Here is a 21644-nt window from a genome sequence, read left to right as displayed (position 1 = left end):
CACAAACACACGCACACACACACACACACACCCAAGATTCTAAGCATAGTGAAAAAAATTACTTAAAAATCATACAATATTAAACAATGTTACTAATAATTCATTAATAGTGAACAGATAAAAAAAAAAGTAGCATGTGAAAACATGTAGATAAAATTATTGACCGAGTGGAACATCATAAAATGATGAAGAAAAGACTTGATGGTTTCCAACTAATTTTTTTTTTTAAATCAAGGAAATATGGAAAATAAATGACCATTTCATGGATTTAAAGATGCAAAATGTGAAATTTTAGCCACTCCACTTTTGATAAAATAATTTTTTCCGAGTCAATAAAGAGCTGAACATTTTTCACTGGCTTTCTTTATAGTTTCCAACTACGGTAAATGAAAGCAATTCTAAGGAAATATGTTACGCAGGTAGCCATTTCATGGATTTAAAGATGCAAAATATGAAATTTTAGCAACTTTTGTTAAAGAGTGTTATAAAACCTTAAATACCCATAAAATATCAATTTTTTCTCCAAAATAAACATAAAGACTCGGGCCTACGTTGCTGAAAATATCCTTTTCAATGTGTGTTCTTTTATACTGGACATGATTCTCAATTGTTATTTTGTATACCTTAATAAAAATAAGAGTAGTGCCGTCATAATGAAAAAATTATTTTAAAAATTGGGCAAGCAGTTTTTTCTATCGGGCAAGCAAATTTTTTCATCACTTGCCCAACAGGGCAAGTGACAAAAAAAATTTTGTAGAGGCCTGCAATACGGAAGATTCAAATTAGAAAGTGTTGTACAAATATGATGGAAAGCCAGATGACTGTTAAGTACTGTACTTGGAGAGTAATATATTCATTAGTAAAAAGTACATGATTCATTCCAATGATCGTCTTTTTTACAGGAATACAAGGAATAGGATCACACTGAACTTACATGTTGTATGTGAAGGTTCTACAAAGAGTCTTTCATGCAGGTCCTGCAGGCTTGCATCCCTGTGGTCACTAGCATACCGTACACTGGAGTGGTCACTGACACCTTCACTGTCGGATGAAGTGACATCAGAATCTACTGCTGTGATGATCTCTGGACTCACACCCTGCTGCTTCTTCACAAACCCCATCATCTGTATGGATGCTTGGTAGAGAGAGCTTGTTGAAGGTGTCATGTCGACTGGGTCAAAGTTCACATACTGCTTCCAGCTCTCCAGACTGAGGGGCACCGACCAGCGGTGGCTGGTGACCCTCGTCAGGAAAGGAGAGTACGGAGAATGGTTCTCTGAATCCTTCCGCTTCATGGTTGCATCCTGCTCATCTTGCATCCTGATCAGGGTATCTTCAGATGACGCTGCTGAAACAAAGGATTCGGTTGAGGTAGCAGATTCCATGTTCTCTGGACTTTGGTGGTCCGAACTGGAAATGGTGGACTGGACTTTGAATTCTGAAAGAGAGGAGCCTGAATCAGTTGGAGGATGAACAGTTGAAGGAATGCTTGTTGAGGAGGTACTGGTGTGAATGGCAGCTGTCAAAGAAGGATCTTCTCCTGCAGAGAAGTACTCACTGTCAGCACCACTGGTGGGAGAGTCAATGGAGCTGGCTCGTGTCCTGTCTAGTTTAGGAGGAATCTGTTCGAAATGCATGGCTTTGTTAGTTTTTGGAATTGTATCTGAACTGTAGTTTTGAGGAGGAGTTGGAGCTTGTGACTGTTGCTGTTGTGAATCTACAGGAAGACTATGAGAACTACCCACAAGCTGTGAATCTCCGGGGGCTGGGTTCGAGCTGATTGTACTGGAGGAATCAAAATGCTGATGTGAGGTGGGGTCTGAGCAGACACTGCTCCGGACAGCACTACCGACACTATCTGACTGTTGGGACACATGAGACTGTTGTGACCTTTGAGATTCTCTTCTCAGAATGCCTACAGTCGATGACTGCTGGCTTGACTCACTCTGTGACTGCTCCTTCTTAGCTTCCACTGGCTGTTCAGATTCTGCTCCTGCCTTTTCTTCATTTGCCCAAAACTGATCTCCAGGGGAAGTAGGACTGGCTAGACCTACCCATCCTGGAGTGAACTTGAACGCCTTTGTTGGAGAGTCTGCAGGTGTGCGATCACAGACAGAGAACACCCACTTCCCTTCTTGGAGGAGACTCCTGCCATAATCGCTCTCCTTCTGCTGGAACTCATCGTTCCAAGAATTCCTCTGTGAATGTGTTCCATTTCCAACCTTGAAGAAGTGCGTCCCGTAAGGCTTGTCCGAAAAGAATGCACAGCCCCCCTGGCAACCACACTTAACCGACGAAGGGTACACCCTGTCCATGCTGTCTGGAGGCCACAGAAACCACAACCTCTTGGTACTCTCATCGTGCATCATAAGGAAGTAGTGCTGCATTCTGTAGTCGGAGACCTCCTGCAGGAAACCTACACAGTCAATACAAACGGGCCCCAGGTTAATGGCTCCAACTTCGAGCCAATTCTGGAGCGGTTCAGAACGTAAAGGACGGCGTGACGGGGTTCTAAAGGATGGATGATCTGATTGCAATAAGTACTGATGAATGTCTATGTGATTTATTAGAGCAGTCAGCCCACTTTCCACTGTTTCACTGTGGAGATTGCACGTAGCCAAGCGAATCTGGTTCACCTGAAAATTCAAAGATAAAGAAAAAAAATTCAGCAAGCTTCACTTTCTATAAAGAAATTGCATTCTGTTGTACAAAATAGCTTGAATTTCTTTGATAAAATACCAATCTTCTGTCCATGTTTCAACTCAGGACATTATGACCGGACTGATCCATGTATAATTGCACATTTCTTAATCCAGTATGAGTGATGCTTCAAGATGCTTAAGACAAGACATACTGGTTGCGTACGTATGTGTGGAAGTTTTCAAAGGCTTTTATTTCATATTAATTTTTTTTTTATCTTGAGGCAGAAACCGAATTTTCGTGCAATTAGAATTTCATATACTACATTGTATAAAGTAAATTGTGATTCAAACAGTTTGGTTGACAAGAGAATGTATGGCACAATAACATATACCTTGATTTCTAGAGCAGCAGTGTTCTCTACCAACTGGAGTTGCACAGCATTGACAGCTACCCGAACAACCCTGTACTTCAGGTCATCCTCAGAGGGGCAAGGGGACGGGTAAATACCACCCTCTCTGGCAGCACAGCGTTCAGAATCCACCATGTGTACACACATCTGAGGTCGAGCTGGCTTGGCAAGCTTGTCGACTGGGTCCGTGACGAGAGGGAGGGTGAGACTCAGGGATTCTGCTATGGCAAGAAGCTGTGAATACAATTTGAAAAGGTTTCTGAAATTAATGATTTGGACAATTTGTACTGTCACCCACAAATATGAATTGTGTGCAGCGCTAGTTGGTCTGAACAGATTTATATTAATAATAAATACATGTAATTCACATCTGGTTGGTAAGGGAAGTCCCCATCCTGGCTTACCTGAGGCACGGTGAGTTGCCCACTCAAGGCTCCTATCTGGAGATCATTCAACCATGCATACTCATGGGGAAAGCCCCTTTTTAATCATGTGATTCCTCAGGGGAAGTCCCCATCCTGGCTTACCTGAGGCACAGTGAGTTGTCCACTCAACGCTCCCATCTGGAGATCGATCAACCATGCATATTCCACTGTCTCACTATCAGGAGGGATCCCTGCCCTGGAGAACATAGCATGGCACCGCAGCTGGAGACCAGACAGGGCCATCTGGCCACGCTCAGGTTGATTAGATGGGGGAGTGGTATCCTACAGAAAATGTCAAAAAAAACAAACATCAAAGATTTTGAAGCATTATCGGCAAAATGAAAGTACATACAACATTTGAAATAAATGATTTATTATTCTCATAATTCGAGCCCAGCCATGTCAGCGACACCTCACTCCGCTGGTACATGGCCTGGCCCAGCTGATGTTGTTTAGCTTCCCTTACTTACGCTCTAATTTTGTTTAAAAATCACTGCTTTGATGGAAGTAAAATTCAACAATAGCTTACGCATGGTCCGTATACCTCGCCATGTATTATCGCATGAGATTCCTTGGTAGGGTGATATATTTTGGTCATTTTTTATAATGCTAAAACCTTATAAATCGGAGCCAATTGTCAATGAAATTATAAACTGAAATTATCGACTGAATATCTCTAAAATAATGTCATCTTTAAAGGTCACCTGATAAATAAACCATTGCTTTTCGACTCTCATGAATTGAAGCCGGTATTCCAGCTTTTCAGGTTCCAAGGATTAAACACAACTTGCATCATTTTGGAGCTTGCAATGATGCAACAGTCCTTCTTAAAGTCGCTCTTAACTTATGAACAGCTTTATGTAACAGCCCCCCTGAATCCATAAATGCTCTGTACGTTGTTGATCGAAAACCAACAAAAAAGTATTAAAGGGGAATGAAACCTTTAGAACAAGTAGGCTTGTGGCAAAACAGAAAAATCAAAGAACAGTAAGAACAAAGAAAGTTTGAGAAAAATCGGACAAATAACAAGAATATTGAATATTGCAATCATTAATGCCATAGAAATCCTCCTATTGGCAATGCAACAAGGATGTGTGATGTCACATGTGAAAAACTTTCCCTTTGATGGACTATAAAATACCCCCAAATGTCTTTTTGCTTTTTCTTATGGTGATACAAACTCTTTATCCACGATGTATTCTTTGAAAATCTGTATTACATGCCCTCCTATAGAAAGAACTCATGATCTACTGACAGATGTGATAAAAGTGGCAATTTAAGTAAAATATATACTAAAGTAATGGGGAGAGTTGTTCACAAGTGACATCACACACCTTTGTCGCATTGCCAACTTGAGGATCTCCATAGCATTAGTGATCGCAATATTCAAATGCTCATAACTTTCTCATTATTTGTGCGATTTTTCTCAAACTTTCGTTGATCTGTTTCTTTGATTTTTCTGTTTTCACACAACCTATCTTGTTTCTAAGGTTTCAATCTCCTTTAACCTACAAACAGCTCTATGAAAGAGCCCCCCTGAATCCATAAATGCTCTGTACGTTGATCGAAAACCCGCAAACAAAGTATTAATCAAACTTTTAACCTGAGTGGGTGAGTTGGTAACCATGAGGAGGATAGGAGAGAGGAGAAGCTGAAGTTTGGTTTGGGTGAACTCTCGGCACATCTCAAAGCACAGCTGCTCCATCACTAGTGTTGCACAGCCAACATCAGCCTTGCTACAGTACTGTTGGATACCAAGGTGAGAAAAGATCAATTTACAATTTACAATTATGATGTAATGCTGTTTGAAGACACCATACTCCGATACAATACAAATACTCTAGAATGATGAGCTAACTTCAGTGTACACATCAGATACGAATAAAGATGTACCATCACTTGTTGTAAACTGGTACAAAAGTGTCATTTTACAGCATCTTTACAATGGAAAAGAGAATGGGATACATGTTGCAAATTGACAGAGCAAAACATGTATTCCCTGCACCAACTGGACAGGTTACTGTAAGTAGGTTAAAAAGTTAACATTTAAGAGCTACTGTCCTAAAGAATCATTTGTTTCTGGTACCAATTATTTATGAATGGGACTGTATTATAAACCAACAAATTTAGATTCCTAGCATGCATATTCATGTAGGCATATCATAACTAACAATGACCTCACTAAAGTACTGTTTAATGTAATATGTTACAATATGATTTCATATTCACAGTTGTCGAATCTTACTTTTCTCCATCAAATGAGTTTCCAAACCAAGATATTTCCAGCATTGTCAAACGCAAGCCACGAGAAGCCGAACTTGCAACTTGCAAATAATTTGAATATACACAGGCACATTGCCTATTTTTGATTTCTTGACAATCTTTTTAAACATTTGATAAAAAGGCCGGGTGGGTGTTTCATAAAGCTGTTCGTAAGATAAGAGAGACTTAAGGAATGACTGATGAACGTTTCTTACATACTAAATAATCACTAATGAACATTTGATGGTGAATATCATTTACCAGTGACAAGAAAGGATCACTAGTCGTTCTAAAAATCACTCTTAACTTACGATCATATTTAGTTTTTCAGGAAGCATTTCATCCGTGATTTGAACTTTAAATTTTCTCTCAGCCAATCAAATGCAAGGATTTCAGTGGCTTGTAACAATTTGTCAGTGAAGAATCACAGACTTGCCGTTCAAGAAATGCTCCTCAGTTACAACCTATCCCCTTTGGACGAAATCCCTTGATACTATCTATGCTGAGAGAGACTGTTATATTGGCCCACAGCCAATCAAATGCAAGGATTTCAGTGGCTTGTAACAATTTGTCAGTGAAGAATCACAGACTTCCTGTTTCATAAAATGCTCCCCAATGAAACAAGCTATTTACCTTTGGAAGAAATCCCTTGATACCGTCGATGTTAAGAGAGACGGTTATATTGAATGGTCTTAGAGCCATCGGGTTGAGGACCCGACTGTCCGCGTACTTGGTAGGCTCCTCCTTTTTGTCTCTTTCCTTCCGATTCAATGGAGACATGAAGTCCACAATGTCCTGGTTCAGCCCAAGAAAGTCCTCCTGTAATTTGCAAAGAAGGAAGGTGATTATAGTTTCCCCACATCTGGTACTTCATGATTTATTGCACATGTCTTTGTGGGGTGATCAAACCTAGTATCTCAAAAAGGATCTATTTCAGAATCATGGCAATGATCTCAACCTCATTTCGTCTGAAAACAGTCTCTTTCTAGGCAAAGGAATGTTGTGTTATAACTGTAACATCTAGCTAATTTTGAGCTGTTTTACATTTTTAGATACAAGTTTTAATACCCCATCAATGAAAGAAACCTATCATGTCTTGGTTCAACTTAAGAAAGATTTCTCATTGTTAGAATAGCAAATCAAACAGCTTAACGATCTAAGAGATTTCTCATTCAATGAACATGCCTCAACTTGTATCATTTACTGGAGTCTAATGATATATTTTCTTGATGATAATGACATTAATAATTAGATTTAATAAGGATTTTTAGATGATAATAATTCTTGGTTATTATCATTACAATGGAAATCAAGTAGCATCATTTTCAAGACACCAGAGAGGTGCCATGACCAGGATTAGAATCCTGGGCCCCGTAGCATAAAAGTTACCATGATCGTAACTTTGCTGTCCTGTGGTAACTATCATGGAATCCTCGATTTTGATGGGCTGTGGAGCATCATTACCAAAGTAGGTACCACTGCATGGTAAATAACTTTTATGCTATGGGGGCCTGGTATGGCACTCAATTTTCTTGACCAGAGCATTTGGCACTTTAAATCTTACATCAAATAAATGAAAATGCTATCGCTACCAATGTATGTGTGGACATTTATTATTTTTTAAATCAAGAGAGCACACGTTTTCACCTTCAGCGATGGTATCATCTTGATCAAGGGACCATACGTCATGACGAGGAGGGGACCGATATCCACCTCCAGCTGGAGGCTGTCTGCCGACAGGGCTCCAGGATCCACCATGGACTCCCCCCTCCTCCAGCCGCCGTAGCTGGTCTGGGGAGGCACCGATGACCAGTGCTGCTTGCCCCTCGGACCCTGCTTGACCACAATCCTGGGGACATCTTCGTCCAGCGGGCAGGGGTGGTAGGTGTAGAGGATGCATAGAGCTACGACGGGAACGCAGGCACACTCGATCCACTTGGGGCTGGACATGGGTAAGAAAGAGGGATACAAGAAAAACTTAAACTTATGTGCATATTGTACAATTTCATTCTGTAATAAAAGACGAGTTGTGATTCAGTCTTGTAATGCCAACGGGAGAATATCAAATATGGAATGTATTTATTGAATATGGAGCCTTTGAAGTGCCATTGACTTGACGACTTGGCGAGATACTTTATTACATAGCCTTTAAAGTGCCATCGACTTGACGACTTGGCGAGATACTTTATTACAGAGCCTTGAAAGTGCCATCGGCTTGACGACTTGGCGAGATACTTTATCTTGCCATGTCGACATAACCTTATTATGTCGACATAGCGAGATACATTATCTCACCATGTCGACTTGTAAAAAGTTATATGCTGACATGTTGAGATACGTTATCTTGCCAAGTTGACTTAAAACATCATATGTCGACATGGCGAGATATGAAGTGTCCGAGGCCCGGCAAGAGTCCAAATATCTCCCCTAGTTGACATAACTTTTTATAAGTCAAGTTGTCAAGATAAAATATCTCGCCATGTTGACATATAACTTTTTATAAGTCAACTTGTCAAGATAAAATATCTCGCCATGTTGACATATTACTTTTTACAAGTCGACTTGGCGAGATAAAGTATCTCGCCAAGTCGATGGCACTTTAAAGGCTCCATAATTGAACTCTGTGACCTCCAACTGGATTTTTGTCATTCCAACATGCATTGAGGTAAATGTTGCATGAAAGTTAGTATTACATGGTAACTATGGTAACCTTTTTTTTTTAATGCTTTTTAGCCTTTATTCAGATAACATCACATTTATGCATACAAAAGTATTAAATAAAATATACAAAGTAAAGTGAAATACATGTCCCAATATAAGAAATGAAATATACATTATGATGATCATTTTTTAAACAAAGATTATCACAACCCATAATGCAAAGAAATCCATTATTTTCACATGTATTTTCTGTATAATAATGTGGTACTGTATACTAAAAAAAAAAAAAAAAACAAAGATAAAGACTTTTTTTTAAATTCTGAGCAAATAATAAAATTGATATATATAATACTTTGTTTAATAAAGATGTAAATAAGCTGTCCCATGATAAAAAAAGGAAAAAAAAATTAAATTCTATCTCTGTATTTTGTAATACAATACAAAAAAGAATAGGTCTCTACGTTTATACTTAAAAAGTGTACAACAATCTGAATAAAGAAATTATATATTAAGCACACAAAAACAACAACGCAAAAAAAACAACCAAACACACAAAAACAAAACAACAAAACAAAACAAAAAACAGAAAACAGTGAATGTGAAGGGAAGCAGCCAAACTAAAACCCATTTCCTTTATCTTTTTAAATTGATGGGTAAGGATCAGTGGGAGAAAGAGTTTAAAGAATACAAGGTAACAGCACACTGTAACCAATCAAACTCCAGTATTCCATGGAAGATACCATTGGATGACTCAATTATTCGACCAGTATGACCGTGCAAATCAAGCTGAATGTGGGCAATCCACCACATTTTAGTGTATATGCTGCTGCTACTACTACTACTACTACTACTACTACTACTACTATTTCTATATTGATAGTACTAGTATACTACTACTACTACTACTACTATTTCTATATTGATAGTACTAGTCTTCTACTACTACTACTACTACTACTACTACTATATTGATAGTACTAGTCTACTACTACTACTACTACTACTACTACTACTACTACCATACTACATGCCATGGGTATCATATACATGTACTTACTCATCTGTATTATGTCTCCAGTAGCTACGGTCTAGTCCCATACTCTTCTTGTTCTCTAGGTAGCTACTGGAGGCTTTGGATGCTTTGTCCAATGTAGTGAAGAGGTGCTGACTGGTGTAACAATCTGGGAGAAACAGGTACCCTGACACCGCATCAGCCTGTCAAAAGGAAAGAATAAATCATTATACTTGTTTATATAAATAATGAATAAATAATAACAGCTAAAGATACATTTTGTTTCTAAGCGCTTAATACTTACTTTATCAGAAGTCTGTAAGCGCTCTAAGATATGCAGCAGAATTACCCTGGCTTTAGCAGTGCAGCTGTCACGCCTACTGCGTTTCAGGAGTAGAAGTACTGTGGATCACTGGATAGGCCCTTGGACAGTGAACCATGAGGTCTGGGGTTCAAACCCCACTTATCTACATTCATGTACTATAGATGGGCCGTTCACACCTTCAAAATTTAAACATTTTGGGGACAGGTCAGAAAAAAGCTCTATTTAGAGTTCTGATATGAGTTGCAACCTTCTAATAAAGAGCTCTCTACAGTAATTCGGAGACTTTTGCAGGAAATAGGAGGGGTTGTCTTCATTGCCATAATGTTAAAATACAACTTTTTTCTATGCTGTCCCCAAATAAGAGAAAAAAAAGAGTAGAAAATATTATCTTTTATGACAGCATTGAGGTTGCCAATCTTCACAAATGGTGTACCTGGGAAAACCCAACAGAACGGGCATAAATTTTCTGCTGACTAATACAAGGTTGGCGGTAACCAACATTTCCAGGAGCAACCTTTAAAATAAATTCTGACAAGCCCCCCCCCCGGTAATCAGAATTCCGTCATGGGACACCCATGCCCCCCCTCCTAAATAAACTAGCGCTCCCCACCCCTCTAAAACTCTTTATCAAAACACTAATTTGTAACATCTAGTTTTCAATTCTGAAAAATCTAAGAAAAGAAACTATCAAGTTAACACTAGATAAGGATAAGATTAGGATAAGATTAAGATTAAATACGGATTAGATTACCTTAATGAGAATCCTGATTGGTACTGTCTGTGGAAGGTAGTCTGTGAATGGTAGGACAATGGACATCTCTAACTGCTCACCAACAAGCCCAATACACACTGGTAAAAGATATCAAAATGAACAACTTTATGGGGGGGGGGCTAAAATAGAAATGGACTAAAATTTGATCTTCTGTCCCTTGCCCACCCCAAACCCATCAAAAAAACAAGTGGAATGCCTCTGGCCGTCTCACCTGCATCACGCGGTTCAATATAGCAGCAGTGCTGACTTTGAATACTACTCTAACTCGCACAAGATGTTTAGTGATACATGGTTACTCTTATGTCCACTTTTTATGAACTAGACCAATAAACTTACAGAGATATGATGGTTATTCAACAAAAAAACCCCAACATGGCCAAAGTTCATTGACCCTAAATGACCTTTGACCTTAATCATGAGACCTGAAACTTGCACAAAATGTTCAGTGATGCTTGATTACTATTATGTCTTAGTTTCATGAATCAGATCCATAAACTTTCAAAGTTATGATGGGAATTCAACAGATATCCCCAATTCGGCCAAAGTTCATTGACCCTAAATGACCTTTGACCTTGGTCATGTGACGTGAAACTCATGCAGGATGTTTAGTGATACTTGATTAACCTTATGTCCAAGTTTCATGAACTAGGTCCATATATTTTCTAAGTTATGATGACATTTCAAAAACTTAACCTCAGGTTAAGATTTTGATGTTGATTCCTCCAACATGGTCTAAGTTCATTGACCCTAAATGACCTTTGACCTTGGTCATGTGACATGAAACTCTAATAGGATGTTTAGTAATACTTGATTAACCTTATGGCCAAGTTTTATTAACTAGGTCCATATACTTTTTAAGTTATGACGTCATTTCAAAAACTTAACCTCAGGTTAAGATTTGATGTTGACGCCGCCGCCATTGGAAAAGCGGCGCCTATAGTCTCACTCTGCTTCGCAGGTGAGACAAAAATGAGTGAACAAAATGGAGGAAAGAAACATGCACAACATAGCACTGGATTACATTCAATATTTTATCAAGGTACAAATATAATCTAAAATGGTTTTCATTTAATGACAATCCATAACCCTAACATTTACTTCAAAATTATAGTAAATAACTATTTAATCATTATTTTGTTGTTCTTGGATGGCATTCCTCCCTTTTCCCCACACTGTTTATTGAGTTCTATACTCTAACCAGCAACAACAGTTCATTTTGATTGTTTGCTCAAACAAAAACAGAACAATATTTTAGCCCTTTTCAGAATGTGGAAAATTGTAGAAGATGAAAATGGCTGCCATTCCTGATGAATACTAGATCTCTAATATATCACCGATTGCTCTTACATACCGTTCTCCTCATCGTGAGACGAGCAATCAACCCAGTTGTATTCATTGACAGGTAGCATGAGCTCAAACTGATGAAGGGTGATGTTAAGACGTACAGTGTAAGGAACAAAGTTAAACAGATCCTGTCTGCCTTTGCTCGACCAGTCCGACATCAAATCTGAAAGACAAACGTGAATGATAGAAGACAAACATGTCGAACACAAAAGAAATTCTTGGAATTCAAGTTTAAATGAAATCTGAATTGAAAAATATCATTGAACATCACATGCCAAAGCATTTCAACATTCACTTATCAGATTTAAATCTCATGAATAAATAGAATGCTAGTACGTCCATGTTCAATGTTATTTTTCTGATCTTGCAGTAGTGAGCACTTTCAAATTCAAATTCTGAATGAACCTTCTTTATCATATTAAGCAATTGGTTGTTCACATTTTTATACTTCATTTAAATTTCACCATACTAGCCTCTGCAAATAATGTGTAAAGTTAGTCTGAGAAATGAAGGTATACATATTAATGTGAAATCAATCACTGTTTTGAATAAATCATAAGAAAACTTTGATTGGTTCGATATTTCTCACAAATAGACTTGCCCTTTTCTGTTTCTTGTTTCTCTTGTTTCATGGTTAAGTTTAGCACCCAAATCCAAAGGTTCTCTCATATCGTCAAGGATTCAAATTCCAGCCATGGTGTTAATGACCTTTCGTAAGGATTCTATCCCCACTGTGCTGCACTAAACCCACAGGTAAACGAGTCCCCGGCAGGATTCACTTCTTAAAATGTGAGGGCACTCTAAAAGGCTGCAGGGCTAAAGCAAGGGTAATGATACCCAAGTGGGTAATAATGACATTATCATGTTAAGCAGGGTCTGCAAGGGAGAACAGTATTCGGAACCGAAGTGGCTACCCTGCGGAAAATATTACATGATTATTACCATCATAATTATCATGAAGTCCTCTGAAATGCGTAAGGATGTGAAATCATGTGAAAGTGAATTGTGCTAAACAAGATTTGAGTACTACTATCACTACTTATACAATATCTAAATACCAAGTGGGAGTGCTAGACTGTTGAGTGTTGTCAGATTGTAGACATTCAACAGTAAAGTCCCTTTCACGATATGAACTGTAATTCATACGTTACCTGTAAGAAAGATCTTGTGCGCGTAGATGAAGAACCAATCTGCTTTGCTGAATGTGAGAGATACTTCCCAGTTTTGCGGGTGATTCCAAGCACGAGGGTAGTGGACATCAACCTTAAACTAGAGCAGAATGGAAAGGAGTCACTATTCGGTTCACGAATACAAAGGTTAGCAATTAGTCGTACGCTTGATTTTCACAACTGATTGTACATTGTAGCCAATGCAATCAATCATAAAAACAATGTTTTATGATGATCGCTAAGCTTTGTGTTACAGACCCCAAGTCCAGGGCTCGGTAACACAAAGATTAACGATCAATCGCTAAATGAATTGACCAATCAGTATCAATGTTACACGGCATTACGTTTAAAATACTGACAGGGACCAATCAGTGCGGTTCTTTCATATTTGCAATTCATCGCTAATCTTCGTGTTACATAGCCCTGGAATACATCATCAAGGGCCCGTTTCATTAAGAATTACAACTGCTGTTACTTTACAATTATGGCAACTACCAATGATGGTAACCTTGATTTTGATTGGCTGCTGAGCCCTGTTGCCATGGTAGTTGCCTTAATGGCAAAGTTACAGCAGTTGTAACAATTTGTGATACGGCCCCAGGATTAAAACCTATACAAAAGGGGCAATAATATGAATTTTTAAAGTAATATTCTCACATTGGAAGTGTCACATCAGAAGGTGCTTAAAGCCATCTGTAAGTCACAAGTGACCCTTTCGTTTGGTAAATAAAATACACCAGGGGGATGTTTCACAAAGATTTAATTTTGACTTAAATTGACTTAAATGCCCATGCGTATCTCAAATACAACACGCAAACTAATTGATCAATAGGCAGTAGTGCGCGTCCTCTTTGCATGATCTGACCAATGCAGTTATGTCTCTTATAACGCACGCAATTAGGCATTTAAGTGAGGCTTTAAGTCATACTTGAATCTTTGTGAAACACCCCCTCCCCCCTGATTTTCACAGGTGTTGATCTAGCTCCTGAGAAAGGGTCACTGTTCATTTTCAAAGTCTGTTGTAACTTACAACTTCTTGAAGAAATGCCCATCCGCACATTTCAGCCATTGTACGAATCATAATATTACATGTACTTATTCATTCCCATTTCTTATAATATCAAGAAAGATAATATCTGATATCAAGAAGTCATTTATCGATATCAATCATTCTATTTTAGGAAATTGCAATTCTGATATCAAGAAATATCATGAATTACAATCAATTGCTAAGTCTTATCGAAAGGGCCGAAGTGCTGTGTTTCATGAAATGAATGGTAAGTTTTACTGACAAAGTTGATCTGAGCCAATCAGATGCAAGGATTTCCATAGCTTATAACACAGTCAGTTGAAAATCACAGACTATTTGTTTCACCGAATGCTCCCCAGGCTCCCATTTTCATTAAGACTCCTTACAATAAAAACAACTTCACATTTTCTACGACAAATTTGCAATCAGCCAATCAGATTGAAGGATTTCAGTAGCTTCTAACTGTTATAGTTTTATGAAATATTTCCCAGGTCTTACCTCCAAAGTCTCGCTCTTGATGAATGATCTGTACGGGAGACTAGTATCAGCGTCTAAGAGGAGAAGCTGACCAACAATCTTGGTGTTGTAGCCTTCTATGCCGATGAGCTGAGGTATGCATATCTCAACGTAGGAACCACGCCTCATGTGAATGTGAAAAGCATTAGTCTCCTGTAGTGAAATGGGACAAGAAGAATATTCATGAGGTGACAATGATTGTGAACCAGGAAAAAAAAACAGGGGTTAGGGGTGATTTCGCCCCCGAAATGCTCTATGTTTACTACTATTAGCAATCATCACCAGAGCTACCAAGTCTCACGCATTATGCGTGAGACTCAAGCATTTTGGACTCTTCTTCATCCCGTCAAATCTGTGTCTCACACAACTATCACAGCCTATCCCCATATACATTGTACACAATGTCTGTGATCTCACTCAGATTCACAGAAAAATCTCACGTATAGCTGGTCTTTGAACTTGGCATCTCTGCATCACACTGTCACCATCATCATTACAATAAATAAAATTAATATAACAATATGAATAGAGCTTCATCAGACCTTATTCTTGGTGAAGAGAATGTCTAAGGTGGCTTCCTCAACGATGTTCAAGGTAATGTCTAGCGTTTCAAACTGCCTCTTATCTCCAGGGACGGCAGGTGGGGTGGCTGGATGTGTATTATACTGCTGTGGGTAGAAGAACTTCATCAAAAACTCCCTGAAATGAAAAATAATGCCACAAAATTTATATAGATTAAGTCGGGGGTGGATCCAGGATTTTCCAAAAGGGGGGGGGGGGGCACATTTTGCGAAGAAAGATTTGATAAGCAAAAAAAAAAAGGGTTTTAAAAAAAAAATTAAGGGCATTTTGTCCCCAAAAAGTTTGACAAGCAAAAAAAGTCTTCCCTTTCAAAATGGTGGGGGGGGGGCACACTTCCAATTAAACGGCATTCTTCCATCAAAAATTTTAATTGTGCATCTCAAAAGGGGGGGCATGGGCCGGCTTTGCCCCCCCCCTTAGATCCGCCAGTGGATTAAGTCTTAAAAGTGCACATAAGATGAAGATAGGATAAGTGAAGACATCCCCAAAAACTTAAGACATAGGGTTGACTCTGCTCAAGCTTATGAAATAAACAACACTTGCAAGAGGAATGAGGAGTATTATCAATACAAATAGGAAAATTGTCTGCAAACAAAAGCTTAAAATTGCAAATACACATTAATTTCTCCAAATTACAATGGTTGGTAACTTCTGAAGGTTTCCATGGCAAAGAAGAATAGTGTAGTATGTTTCGTGGTACACTATGTATCTTTCTTGGGCAAGGTTTGGTCCTGAAAAGGACCACAATGATTGGATGGTCTGCGACAAAAAGATTTAATATGAAGAACTGTAATCCCTGCACAAAGTTCATTTAGTATTTTCAGAATTCGTCATATGGTTAAGCGATTGCCTACTTGAACCGGATAATCCATGTACAGAGTCTATGGGAATCTCAGATATCAATAGTCAACAGGTTAAACCATTGCTTACAGGAAACGGATGATCACTGATCATAGTTATGGGAATCTTAGAACTCAGAAATCAATGGGTTAAGCCATTACCTACTGAACCTGGATGATCCCTGTGCAGTGTCGATGGGAATCTCATATATCAGTAGTCAACAGGTTAACCCATTGCTCACAGGAAACGGATGATCACTGATCATAGTTATGGGAATCTTAGAACTCTGAAGTCAGTGGGTTAACCTATTACCTACTGAACCTGGATGATCCCTGTGCAGTGTCGATGGGAATCTCATATATCAGTAGTTAACAGGTTAACCCATTGCTCACAGGAAACGGATGATCACTGATCATAGTTATGGGAATCTTAGAACTCAGAAGTCAGTGGGTTAACCCATTACCTACATGATCCCTGTGCAGAGTCTATGGGAATCTCAGATATCAGTAGTCAACAGGTTAACCAATTGCTCACAGGAAATGGATGATCACTGATCATAGTTATGGGAATCGTAGAACTCTGAAGTCAGTGGGTTAACCCATTACCTACTGAACCTGGATGATCCCTGTGCAGTGTCGATGGGAATCTCAGATATCAGTAGTTAACAGGTTAACCCATTTTTTACAGCAACAAGATGACCCCTATACAGAGTCTATGGGAATCTCAGATATCAGTAGTCAACAAGTTAAACCATTACCTACAGGAACCAGGATGATCCATACTGTACAACGTCCATAGGAATCTACAGAATTCAATAGTCAACAGGTTAACCCACTGCCTACAGGAACTGGGTGACCTCTTTACAGAGTCTATGGTAATCTCAGAATTCAGCAGTTAACGGGTTAACTCTTCTTACCTTTGTCTGTCTGCCCAAGGTCCGTAGGTGAAGTGTGTCCCTTTCTTCTGACACGTGATGTCCAGTACGGAGACCGGTGGATTGGAGGGCTGGTATTCATCGTCGTCTTCTTCTAACAATTCCTCCTCGGTTGGTACAAGGCCTAGTCAAATAAACATGGACGTTACAGTCGCAAACATTATTCTGTGTTTATTTGAATTGCAAACTTGCTTTTCATCCATTTTTGTCTTCAACAGAGCATAACTACTTCCTCCCATTTTTAATTACATATGAAGTACAACAGGGCCCCTTCTTTCAAAGAGTTACGATTAAACCAGTCAATTGTAACTCTCTGGAAATCCATCAGTGGCATATTTTTTTTGTACAGTAAATTTGCAAAATGTCCTTTGTAAACAAAGGGGAACACACAAAATTGTTAAAAAAAACAATGAATTTATGAATATACATTATATCTAGAAAACATTTTGAACATGCATTTTAGATGTAGGCATTGCTGCTTTCCATAGTTGAGGTAGATTTGATCAATTGCAACTGTTTGTAAGACGGGCCCCTGATTTCATTTTGATAAAGTTTCAATGAATAGTTCGATCAGAGAGTGATAGAGGTACATGTACAGTGTATACCATTATACCGTATCTAAATTAAGAATAAAATTCACTGAGCAAAATGATGATCATTTCTGTCAATATCTGATACAAATAAGTTATTGAATTTTAAAGTTAAGCAATATTTTATGAAAAACAGATATATGCATGCCATCATGAATATGCAATACATAAAATCAGAATTATTTCATTATTTCCACACATGTGTTTATATTATGTCTCCCTTGTAACAAAAGAAGTTGCGACAATGATTATTTTACCTATCAAATCAATTATCAATCAATTTTTTTTTTCATTCTTGGAAAAAAAATGAATATAGTTTCATATAATAAAAAAAAATAGGTGGGGATATGACATCATCAGCTTGCTCATTGCATATTCATGAATACATAAATAGAACTGTTTCACCAAAATAATGCAAAATTTAAAAATCTCACAACTCTGTTATTCCTTTTCCGATTTTGATGAAACATTCGGTGTTTTGTTTGTCTGATTATACTTTATCTGTTCAAATCCTATCTTTTACAGCCTGGAGCACCGCTTAAATACACTCTATATTTTATCTGAGAATCAGATTACAAGGGACCAAAACAAGGTAAGCCGTGTTTTATTGAAGAAACTCTTTGAACCACACATCAAATATCTACTCTCAGCAAATTGGATTTTTTACTCTTGAAACAACGTCTCCTATGTATAAAATTATCACAAATTCTGCAAGTCACAAGCATTTATCTGCACAAGTGCAAGACATCTGGGCTATTATACAGTGCGTCCCCCCAAAAAAACTATACACCTATGAAATGGCTGCCAAATAAAAAATAAATCACTTTTGTAGAAAACACATATATGGAAGCCAATAAAGTCAACTTTTAAATGACACCAAAAAGTTGGAAAACTATTCAAGCTTGAGCAAGCACAAAGGGTATGAAAACTGAAAGAAATTGGAAGGCTAATTCCAGCAGTGCTCGCTAAAGCATGAATAGTTTTCCAACTTTTTGGTGTCATTTGAAAGTTGACTTTATTGGCTTCCATATGTAAGTGTTTTCCATAAAAGTGATATATTTTTTATTTAGCAGCCATTTCAAAAGTGTATATTTTTTGGGGGGGAGGGGGACACATTGTACACAGTGAGTAGTCAAAATGGCAGTCTAACAGTCTGCTATTTATAAACATCCTACCGATAAACCATCTTCTTTAAATTCCCTTCTACTGGTAATTCTCTTCAATACTACTCTCTTCATTGACAATGCCATTAATGCTATTTGTTAACCATGAAAACACTTTAATAGGGGCAAAGTTGAGTCATAAAGCACATGCTTAGGCAATAATGGACACACACAAAAAGTCTTATTTAAAACTGACTGATTAAATACACGGCCAGATTATTGGACTTGAATACATGTATAAAGATACATGAGCAAGATAATGTGACAATCTAATTCATGAGTTGGAATACGTAAATGTCATTTTTTTCACCTGTACTTGGGAAGTTGACCCTAAACATACGCTGAATCCCTCTGTTCTTCATACAATCTCTTTTTGACAGAATATTGTAATTGATTTTATCCATGAAGTATGCACATACAGTATATATAACCTGGGTTGTATAACACATGTTTCCAACCAATCGCTAATTCAAAATGTCCACCTACATGTAGAACCAATAAGAACTGTTGTTTCATATAAACACTTCATAGGAGACCTTTGGCATTACAGGGACCAGGTTTCTGATGGTAAAGAAAAACTAAGTTTTGGACTGTATTTCACCTCTAGCTTGTTGATTAGATTTATCTTGATAAGCAGCAAACTCACATTGCCTTAAATTTCTTGCTTATATCTTTCAATTGTTAAGTACTACTTTCATATCTGCTAATTTCAAGGTTATTCATTCTAGGTTTCTAATCTTTACTAAATTCTAATAAGGATTTAGAATATTTCATAGCCAAGAAAAAGAACAAACTTCCAGTAAAATTTTTTAAAAATGTAATTTGAATTCAATGCACAAAATAGCTTTTTTTCTTCTCTCTCTTAAAAAATAATAATATGCAACATCTATATAGCGTTTAATGCACATGTTTCAAAGCGCTGCATACCATTACATCGGCTTTAGCACGGCTACCCTGATCGGGTGTTCAAGCATTCAAGGAATTCCTTCAGGGTACCCATTGACCACACCTGGGTAAAGAGTGGCAAATGTAGATAAACGCCTTGCAAAGGGACGCGAGTGATGTGGTGGGATTTGAACCCCGGACCTAAGGGTTCAAAGTCTGGAGACTTATCCACTGAGCCACAATACCTCTACACAAAAAATTTAATGCTGCTTTGTATAATCATGTCAATACACTGTAATTTTGTCATGATTCCGTGATCATGTTTTAATCTGATCAATAAAAATTGAAAGAAAGAAATAAATCTTATTTAAGCATTTACTAGCTGTAGAAAGGAAGCTGTAACAAGTCGTTTTTAGAGGTCCTTCATCTCAAACTTACCCGGTTCATCTTGATAGTAATGGATCTGAGCTTTACTCGACTGCATCACTACAAAGCCAACCTCTCCCATATACCTTGGAGGCCTGAATATCATGAGGGGGATAAAGAGAGAGAGGGAGATATAATAAATACATGGTATAAGAAATGTAGAGAAAGAGAGAAAGAAAGATAGAGAGAGTGGAGGAGGAAAAATATATACATGTACATATATGGTGAGGATGGGGGGGAAGAGTCGAAAAATAAAGTAGTCTAAATCTATAAGAGGAATCCAACCCTGATATAAAGCTGAATTTAAAGGAATATTCAATATTCAAATAAAATGTCCATATTTATAAAAAGAGAATAATCAGTTGGCAGAGTACGAACCACTTTGTCACTATGAAATTGGGGTAATTGTCCTCAAGACTGTAAAAGATAGCCATCTTAACATGAGCTCTTGATTGCTTCTATTATCATTATCGTTAGTTTCAAAATCACAGCAAACATCGAAGTTAAATGCCAAGAAATGCTACCACAAAGCAATCGATGCCCTCGCCCGAGAAGAGTCACAGGAAAAGGAAGGAGAGCTACGAAATATACATCTACAAAGTCCTTACTCACACCTTTAAGAGCTCAACGTGACATTTCCCATAAAAAAGTACATTTGTAAATGCAAAGGGGTCTACTTAATCTGTTTCATGTGTGAAAAAGGATTCTAGGTCTCAGAGCAAAAAAATTTTAAAACAAGGAAAAGTACATCTTATAGTGGCATAAAAAGGTGACACTTACTCATCGATGGGTCCTTCATACTTTGGACTTGGTGCTAGGACCACCTTAAGCTGCTCCGCAGTGCATTTGACCTCGTGGGTGAACCTGTCCCATCGACACTCAGGCTCTCGGGTGGTGTAACTCCCATGGCAATCATCTATCCTCAGCATGAGGACACTGGGCACCAGCTTGTTGCCAAACACAAACCGACCCTGCAAAGTTGAAAGTGAATTACGATAGGTGATAGTCTAAAATATTGACTGCTCAAGAGGTTGACGGTGGAAATTATCATTCCCGAAATGATAGCATTGAAGTATTGAATGCTCAAAAGGATGACCACAGAATTTTTATCATTTTTAAGGTTATAGTATAAAATATTGACTGCTCAAGAGTCTGTCGGTGGAAATTATCATTCCCGAAGTGATAACATTTAAGTATTCAATGCTCAAAAGATGACAATAGAATTTTTATCATTTTCAAGGTGATATTATATAAATATTGACTGCTCTTGAGCATGACAGTGGATATTATCATTCCTGGAGGTGATATTATACAAATATTGACTGCTCTTGAGGATGAGAGAAGAAATCATCATTCTAAGTTGATACTATATAAATATTGACTGCTATTGAGGATGACAGCTGATATTACCATTTCCGAGGTGATAGTTATTGACTGCTTATGAGGATAACTGAAAATTATCATTTCCGAAGTGACAGTATATACATGTGAATATTAACTGCTTAAGAGGATGACAGCGGAAATTTGTATCATTCCTCAGGTGACATTATTAGAATAAATGTTGACAGCTCCTAAAGATGACTGTGGAAATTATCATCCTGAGGTGATAAGATGTCTCCTCCTGATCACTATGTAAATTATCATTCCTGAGCACAA

At 37.9% G+C, this 21644-nt stretch overlaps 1 protein-coding gene across 2 annotated transcripts in view; it reads right to left on the bottom strand.

Annotated features, from left to right (window-relative positions):
- LOC121413232 (transmembrane protein KIAA1109-like) overlaps positions 1–21644 on the bottom strand; it is a 119742-nt gene that overhangs the window by 70749 nt on the left and 27349 nt on the right. For both annotated transcript variants that reach the window (XM_041605980.1, XM_041605988.1), the window contains exons 7-21: positions 20769–20959; positions 20001–20083; positions 16907–17048; positions 15111–15267; positions 14551–14721; positions 13005–13122; positions 11861–12016; positions 10489–10586; positions 9458–9615; positions 7387–7681; positions 6373–6558; positions 5081–5221; positions 3580–3759; positions 3035–3286; positions 935–2636 (exon numbers count right to left, since the gene is read on the bottom strand). In XM_041605980.1, coding sequence (XP_041461914.1) covers positions 935–2636; positions 3035–3286; positions 3580–3759; positions 5081–5221; positions 6373–6558; positions 7387–7681; positions 9458–9615; positions 10489–10586; positions 11861–12016; positions 13005–13122; positions 14551–14721; positions 15111–15267; positions 16907–17048; positions 20001–20083; positions 20769–20959 — 4030 coding nt within the window. The remainder of the gene's footprint in view (positions 1–934; positions 2637–3034; positions 3287–3579; positions 3760–5080; positions 5222–6372; positions 6559–7386; positions 7682–9457; positions 9616–10488; positions 10587–11860; positions 12017–13004; positions 13123–14550; positions 14722–15110; positions 15268–16906; positions 17049–20000; positions 20084–20768; positions 20960–21644) is intronic.

Source organism: Lytechinus variegatus, chromosome 1 (assembly GCF_018143015.1).
Source record: "Lytechinus variegatus isolate NC3 chromosome 1, Lvar_3.0, whole genome shotgun sequence".
In the NCBI taxonomy this organism is placed as follows: domain Eukaryota; kingdom Metazoa; phylum Echinodermata; class Echinoidea; order Temnopleuroida; family Toxopneustidae; genus Lytechinus; species Lytechinus variegatus.
Note: the sequence above shows the minus strand (reverse complement) of the source record. Positions and strands in the feature narration are given on the sequence as shown.